This window comes from Hetaerina americana, unplaced genomic scaffold, assembly GCF_022747635.1.
Source record: "Hetaerina americana unplaced genomic scaffold, ioHetAmer1.1.p SCAF_1, whole genome shotgun sequence".
NCBI classification, from domain to species: Eukaryota; Metazoa; Arthropoda; class Insecta; order Odonata; family Calopterygidae; genus Hetaerina; species Hetaerina americana.
In genome coordinates, this window is record NW_027286069.1 from 90,567,744 (window position 1) to 90,576,668 (window position 8,925).

The 8,925-nt window shown below is 33.1% G+C and overlaps 1 protein-coding gene across 1 annotated transcript in view; it reads left to right on the forward strand.

Moving 5' to 3' along the window:
- Phm (Peptidylglycine-alpha-hydroxylating monooxygenase) overlaps positions 1–7,928 on the forward strand; it is a 44,161-nt gene extending 36,233 nt beyond the window's left edge. The window contains exons 8-10 of the mRNA XM_071593105.1: positions 1,067–1,209; positions 3,287–3,336; positions 3,433–7,928. Coding sequence (XP_071449206.1) covers positions 1,067–1,209; positions 3,287–3,336; positions 3,433–3,598 — 359 coding nt within the window. The 3' untranslated portion in view covers positions 3,599–7,928. The remainder of the gene's footprint in view (positions 1–1,066; positions 1,210–3,286; positions 3,337–3,432) is intronic.
- Positions 7,929–8,925: the final 997 nt, after the last annotated feature.

An 8,925-nucleotide genomic window follows, 5' to 3' on the forward strand; every position in this document is an offset into this window, starting at 1 on the left:
AAAGTTATTCACAAAGAACTGCACATGTCAAAGGTGTCAGCTCACTGGGTTTCACAACTAATGACTTCATTTCAGAAGCAAACAAGGCACAACCTGTCAAGGGAGATGTTGAAATCTTTTGGAGCAAGAGGAAGAGGCTATTTTTTTATCACCTGGTGACAACTAATGAATTGTGGCTATATTAATATGATCGGGAAACCAAAATAAATGAGTAAGGAGTGGCAGCACAGTGCTTCCAAGAAGGCTTAAATTCAGAAGGCTCCAGGGAAAGTATTGTGTTTTCTGGGACTGTCATGGAGTCATCTTAATAGACTACCTGGAGAAGAGTCATGCCATCATTGGTGCTTATTACTGAACCCTGCTGATTAAATTGCATGATGCTCTGAAAAAGAAACAAGTGCAGCATGATTACCAAAGGCATTCATCTTATTGCGAACAATGCACCCGCTCACTCAACATGAGGTGTATTTGAGGAATCAGAGCGATGTTGCCTTGAAATTTGTCCACATCTGCCCTATTCTCTCAATCTTGCACCAAGCAACTTTTTCTTATTCCCTGAGCTCATTAAACCATTTTGGGATCGGAGATATGACTACAAAAATGACATCATTCAAGATGTGGAACAATGGATTTAGACCCTATCTATGGAGTTATACAATGGCAGCTTTTGAAAGGTCAAGAAACACTGGGAGAAATATATAATTCTGGATGGTGAATATTGAGAAAGACCTTACAAATAACAAATAAAAATTAAGTTTCTATCTTGATTATTTTTTGGTATAAATTAAAGGTTTACAATACACCATTGTAGTTGTTCTTGGATTGGGGATGCTCAGCTTTATCATATTTTATTTTTTGATAAATGTCACAGGATGTGATTTGTTTATTATTCAAAAACAAATAAACACTGCACCATTGTTTGTACCACTACACTGGGTCACAGTGAACCCACTGTTGCTTTGGTTTTGAGTATTTTCTCAGAGAGTATTGAGTCATGAGTCTACATTTCATTGATGTGTGTTGTATCTGTGTGTGATCTACATTAGAAGTGCTCTGTATTTTACAGGAAAAGTTGTAGCAGGCTATAAAGTATCAAGAATGGATGATGGAACTGATGTGTGGACTCTTCTGGGGAAACGAGACCCTCTCACGCCTCAGATGTTCTATCCAGTGATGAATAATATCACTGTGGGATATGGAGATATGCTGGTAAATAATATTTTTGCTAATCACTCAAGACAAAATAATGTGTGATATTTTATTTTCCTTGTTAAATACAAATGAACTTGATAAAGAATAGATTATCTGGTTGTAGATGGATCATTTGCAAAAATATTGCGCAGAGAAGTTTTAAGCTCTTCTTAAGTGATGGGCATATAATTATTATATTGCATATCTAAGGTTTGCTTGAGAAACTGATTCATAAAATGATCCCATAAATTTAACCTCTACCACCTCCCCATATTAAAATGACAAATTTTTTACACCCTGCCCTTCAAATTCTGATCGCTAGAAGAAGAGGCCTTTATATGGTTTATTTTATTATAATGCATCCATTTTGAAATTAGAGATAACTCTTGAAAAATATATTTCTAAAATTATCTCATTCTCATCTATCACATGTACATCTCAAGGGAGTTGTTATCCAGTGTTTGATGTACAATGCCAAACTAAATACTTTCATTTGTTTCCTTAGTATTAAATTCACCTTAGCATTATTTGTATCAAAATGTATGTTACTGCCTAGCATCCCTAATATATGTTCAAGTGTAGTTAGAAATGTTCTCAGAATCACCTGCAGATGCGAGAGTTAGCGCAACAAGTTCCCACATTGTAGTAGGTAATATTTTATTTGTAAACTCGTAACGCATCAGTGCCCTGGGAAGAGATCTGTGGCACAAATGCCTCTCTGTTGTTGTTCTGGCGTGGTTAATTGTGAAGGTGGAAAATATTGAGAATCGAGTGGTGGTATTCCTTTATAAAAAAAGGTATAAAAGAAAATGAAATTCATGCTGATTTTCAGTACACTCTGGGGAACTCTGTTCCTTCATATTCAATTGTTGCCGAGGGCACAAATGAGTTTAAGTTCGGTCGGGACGACTTAGATGATCCGTGCAGTGGTTGGCCGAAATGAGCCACTACCCAGAAATTATTGCCAAAGTACATAAAATTTTCATAGAGGATCGCCAACTGAGAATGCAACAAATCAATGCAGCTGTTAGGATGTCATCTGGGCGGGTATATCTCAGAATAACAGAGATATTGGATATTAGAAAATTATCTGCTAGATGGGCCGTGCGACGCTTGATGCAGGATCACAAATGCATCAGAATGGAAATTTCCAAAGAATATTTGACCCATTTTAAGAGCAACTAGGAAGATTTTGTGCACCAGTTTGTGACCACAAATGATACTTGGGTCCACTTCTAATCCCCAGAGAAAAACAGCAGTCCAAGCAGTAGAAACGTTGATTCACCACCACCAAAAAAAGTAAAGGCAATATGGTCTGCCAGGAAGGTGGGATGCGAAAGGAATTCTGATGATAGATTATCATCTCACTGGTCAAGCAATTACTAGACAATACTATGATAACCACCTAGGCCAAGTACAGCAAAAGATACTCAAAAAAAGGCCAGTTTTGGGCAGGAAGAAAGTCATCTTTCATCAAGACGATGCACGTCCACACACAAGTGTCATTGCCAAGGCAAAAATATGTGGAACAAGATAAGAATTGTTGCCACTCCTGCCTTATTTGCTTGATTTGGCTTCATCAGAGTTCCTTCTCTTCCCTCGGAGAAAATTTTTTTCTTTAGACAGAGATTCTCCTCAAATAAAGAACTAACAGCCAAAGTAAATGGGTATTTTGCAGGACTAAAGGAATCTAATTTTCGAGATGGGATCAAGACATTGGAAAATGTCTGGACCAAGTGCATTAGTGTACAGTTAGACTACTTTGAAAAATAAAAAGTTTGTCAGAGGTCAGTTGTTTATTTTTATTCCATTCTGAGAACTTTTCTAATTACCCATGCATTAATATTTACCAAAATACACAGTGGGAATAAAGGAATTGACAGAATTAGAATGTCTCTCCCAAGCCATTAAAGTAAATAGTTGTAACTTCAGTTAGAAGAGCTGAGGAATATTTCTAATTACATAGTAGGCTTGCTTTATGTATTTTTCCACTAATGAAGCTTCCTAAATAAGTGTTCAGTTATAAGGAATAAAACAACATATTTTTGCATAAAATATTGTGGTGCTGTGAATAATGATATTTAACCTCTCCCAGGCTGCAAGATGTACAATGGAAAGCAATCGAGAAAGGTGGACTCATGTCGGGTAAGTGAAAGGAAGCAAGGGACTTTGATGAACATTTTGTACATATTATATTAGTCAAATGTAATTGATAAACTCATATTTAAATCATTTCCACAGCCCAACTAACAATGATGAGATGTGCAATTTCTACTTGATGTATTGGGTGGAGAAAGATTCACCCTTGGAAAGAAAATATTGCTTCACCCTAGGCCCACCAAAATTTTCGTGGTCAGCCAGTAATGGTTTGAACAACATTCCTGAAATTGAAGCTTCATCGTTGTGAAAAATGTCAGGTTGCCTGGCTATAATTGAAAATAATGGTATTGGTCAATATTTTAACACTGAGAAAGAGTATGTTATATACATTTGAATCTGACCTTTCTTGAAGTATTTATCTACAATGCAGGATGAACTTTACAGCTATTTTTTTTAGGCAATTGTAATGAAAATCTTTGACCCAGGCCAAATGTATTTTAATGCAAATCTTGGGAACTAAAATAAGAATTTCTGTCTTTAAGTGTCTCTGTACATATCACATCTTGAGCTATAATTTACCATACATTATTATTGTTATTTTCATAAAAAGGCCTGCATTTTAAAATATTTATGTGCACAATTATGTTCCAAAACATATGTTGGGTGCCTGTTGTTCCTTTGAAAGATATTTACTTGTCTTTCTAACTAATATCATTGTGATTTTTGTTATTTTCTTTTGTATGTATTCTGAGTTTCTGTTATTTTACATATTTATACCTTGGACCACTTTTGTCTTTTTATAAAATGCCACCAGACTTTTGTCTGCCATTTTGTATACAGTGTATCTACAATCCTCTTTGAAAAAAATATACCTACTTCATGAAATGGCCATCTCAAGAGTTAATTCCACCTTCATTGTAAAAAAATTTTTCATTCAACATTATTTGTAGTTTCAATTGAAAATAGCCGAGTACATTTTCTTTTTCATTATCAGTGTGTCTGAGGCTTCCAAATTGTTCAGTTATTTCTTGAAACGTAAAGAAATTCGGTGATGCTTATCTCTGTATTTTGAAACGTTTTGACTAAGTACTGCAGAATTTGTCATAAATTTAATAAAGTGACATTTGCAAATGTGATTTCTTCTAAGGCAGGATTTAAAGCAGTTATAATGGCATGTCGACGAAGGCAATAGCTGCTCTAGTGGTAGTGGATATTTTATATTTTATCATGTCACGCTTGATTGGTAGTTTACCTCAAAATCATTGTAAAAATGTTAAACCTTAACATACTTTTTATATATGTTGTCCATTATGTTTTTCAATGCTGGTGTATTTTCTTTTTGGTATGTGATCTATTCCCTGTGCTTCATTATGAAGTGCATATTATCAGATTAGAGGAAAGCTGTCAAATTTCTTTTAACTCAGTTAAGAAGTAAAATCCTTTTGGTCATTCATTGTCATCATAGTTATTCCACTAAATAGAAGCTCTGTGAAGGACTGTGAAAACTAGGTATATTGCATTCTTGTGAAATTCCAAGAAACTTCCTTCCAACTAAATTACTGTGGCCTAAATGTTATTCTTCTTCTTCTACGGCTGCTTATACTTCTCACTTCATACTGTTCAAAACACCCATTCACTTTCCTCTTCATTCCTGCTTATCCAACATTACAAATCGATTGATTGATTGTGTGATTGATTATCCCTTCCATTACAGTAACTGGTATTCCACTATGTATCTATATTATTTACTTTTTTATACTCTTCTTTTTTCCCTTAACAACTTCCTATCTTCCTTAACCTTGCCTACTGCTTTTAATTGTTGTTTCTCGTCAGTTATTATGCCTAGATCATTCTGAGGGAGCTCCTTATTATAATTATCTCTACATAATTTTCCAATGTGTTTGGGGTGCATTAACTAAAAAAAATAGTCACTGCCTAAATTTAGAAAACCCATTTTGCATAGATTTTAAATATTTGGTTTAGATGATTGATAAACACTAAACTTTTTCCAAACCATGTTAAATATCTTCCATCATTTTTAGTAATTTATGACTTCTTTTTATACCTGTATGTGGAGGACTTTGTGGTTATATATTTTCTTATATGCTTCCATATGTTTTTTTACTTGGAAAATACCTGTTGTAACGTCAGAGAAAGGTAGAGGCACAAACTTCTCTGCATGCATCGATCTTCAGCTAATCATACTTTTAAATTCATTCCTTAATTCAGTATTCTTCCATTGTGACTGAATGTACCTTTTTTCCAAGAATTTAGGTGTTTCATCTGGAAATCAAAGGAAGCCAATAATTATTATTTCCCAAGTAATTAGTTTTTAGAAGTGAATCAATGCGTTCATCCCTCTCAGTTATTGAATGAATAAGAAAATAGATGGAGCTATGATTGATGGTGGTGGTGGATGACATAGCCTATTAAATTCACCTAGTAATAAAAGTTGCTTTGAAGCAATCTCATTGTATGTCATCTTTATATATTGGGCTCATAATCTCCAACAAAAAAATATTATTGTTTATCACACAATTCCACTACGTGGGCTCAAATTATAAGACCATGGTGGTTTCATCTGGAACATCTATCTTCTTAAAAAAGTACTTAATACAAGAGTTCACTGATTATTCTTTATTGCATTGACTTATAAATGTACCTTTATACTGTCCTGGATGGCCAAAATCTCATTTGTATTTACTTTGATGGATTTAGTATTTGTGCTAGTTATAATGCACTGAATGAACCAATCAAGAGACTCTGAATTCTAATGGTGAACCTTAGATTTTCTGGAGAATCCAATGAATATTATATATTATTATTAATAGTATCATTTTATTTTAGATGAAATCAATTGATCCTTCACTTATTCTCCATTTTTCCAATATTTTTGCTTGGGTGAATTCAAAATGGATTGGTCTCACAGTCATTGTCATCTTGTCAGTCATATTATCTCAGTCATTTTAGTAGGACTGCTGTATAGTTATTGATTAGAATTTTCAAAAAATGTTGTGATGTCCCCTCTCTTGAATTATGTTTTACAATTAGTAAATCTTAAATTTTAAAAGTAGGGTTTATGTTATTAGAAATTTTGTATATATATTGTCGACCCTGGTTTTATACTGTAATTTCTTCCGCAATAACAGTGTCTTCCTTCGTCACGACTCATCTTCCCTCTTAGCATATTGAATATTCTCTCATTTTATCAGTTAATATTTTATTTTTTCATTTAAGACCAGAGCTGGATCTAGAGACTAAGGTAGTGTTTGTCTACAAGGATACTGAGTTGAGACTATCATCTTCCATGATAGGCTGTTTAGTTTTAAGTCATCTTAAAACTGCTTTCGTTTCTTGAGGTTCTCCCTAGTTAAAGTACCTTATCACATAAGGTGGTTCAACGCACGAAGAGAGAATGAAAGACTTAGCATTTCCACAGGAAAGACGTATTGACTTTCATTCTTTCTTCTTGTATTACAAATGGATTTCCTCAAAGTATTGAACTCAACCATCTTTCAAAAAGGTGGTTCAAGCTATCGACGCAGACTCTGTAGGTGTCTACAAAAGTGACAACATAAACCACTTAGAATACACCACACAGCTTTGTCTGACAACTCAAGACTCCTCCAGCCATGTAGGCATTTTGTGTTATGGTATTATGCATATAGAAATGGCAATTCACATGATTTTTTTTAATTTGAGAGAAATGAAGATATATATATTTTTCTGTGAAAGTTTCTTCCCATTAAAGGAAATGCATGTTTTATTGGTTATTAAGGAAAAAAATAGATAAATCTCTGATAGATACCTATGCAGTGAAGTTTAAGTAAAGGATTGCAGGTCTAAGGGACCATAATATATTTTTGTTGGAGACCTAGGTAAAAATATTCCAGAATTTTTCATGAAAGAAACATTAAGTGGTCAAGGATGTTGAATTTTATACCCAGTCTCCCCATTAGATCCAGCTTTGAATAAGGTGGAGGGAATTAAATACTTTTCTTTATAAACTGAAGCAGCTATCCACAAACTGTGATGAATTTGTTTATGTGATTGAAGAAATTGGTAAAATTTAGTGTTGATTTGAAAAAAGTTAAATTTTTAATTTGTTCTTCTGTATCTTGTTAGATGGCCCACTATAATTTAGAAAACCTTTCACATGACGTAATCATGTGTTTTATTTATGAAGAGTACCTACTATTACATAATTATTTATTTTTAGGAAATCAAAATATTGTAAAGGCATTTCTGTCTTAAAGAAAATCCTGTGTGTCAATCTTACAAAATGTTGTAGATCTGTAACTATAGGATTATGTGGTAATGTTGGCTTTATGATAATATGATGTTGGCTTCATTTGAAAAGACAATGAATTTTATGTGCAATTGTCTATTATATCAAAGCAGTTGATGTCCATACTGTGAAATTTGATGTTTATGTTTTGATGATTTAGTGGGGTTATGTTAGTGGTTGAATTTTGTTGCACATATGGTGTGAATGTGACAAATTTTATGTTAATGTTACATGTGTTTATATTATATTTCAAAGATACATATATTAGAGTTAGTCTTAACAAGTATATTTGTCAAAAAGTATTATATCACTATATGAAAAGAAGATTAAATGTATTTTCCTGCATTGACTTTGATGATTTGAGTTTTTTTAATGAAACACCTTTTATGAGGAACTCCTAACACAAATAGTGGTGGAATTTTTAGATGAGACAAAATTGCCATACCTCACCTAATCTCACCGTCAGTCTCAGTGTTTGAATTTATGTATTAAACATAAGTTTGGGAGGTCTTTTTTGAGTGTCTGAAAATCCTCTGAATTTATCAAATTAATTAAAATATTTCTCAATGTACAGTTGCCTTTAATTATGCATACCCTCTGTAGCTTTTACTCTAGCAGTCAGGGTAATGTAGGTCTTTACATTTAAATGTTCTGAAAGCCTTGGAATGAGAAAATAATTGTTGTGTTTTATTATTTCTGAAATATCGGTCAAATCTTTCTGAAAGTAAGCATTTAATTTGAAGAGATTAAAAAAATAACCACTTTCACATCTTTCTGTGAAGAAAAATTATTTTATCATTAAATATTATTAATTGCTGAAAACAAAATGTGCTTATATTGGGTTAGTGAAAAAGTTTGAATTCAATTAATCCTCTCATCACTTATGCACAGAAGAGTAACACATTTTGAGAGTAAGAATACATTTAAAGTGAAATGAAAATTTATTGTGAATTTAGGAGAAAGGGTGGTGAGGGATACACTTAGAAAAGGTTGTTTTGATTAATTAGTTAATATTCTCTTTGTAGTGAGTTATATAAGGACTTAATGAAAGGAGTATTTGTAAGGAAATGAGAAAATTTACTCACAAACACAAAACATTGCAGAATATATTTACATGCAAATAAGGGGAAGAATTTTAAGATACACACACATATAAATCTACATAGGGCAATATATTAAATGCTTTGAAAATAGTTTCAACCAAATTATTTGCAATGAGAATTCACTAATCCTAGGAATAAGTCTAGTCAGAAATCTTTACCTACAACACACCCACAAAAAACTTAAAGGGTATGTGTATATTTAGCCTTAGGGTCTAGCCCAGCTAAACTAGCAGGGTGCACATA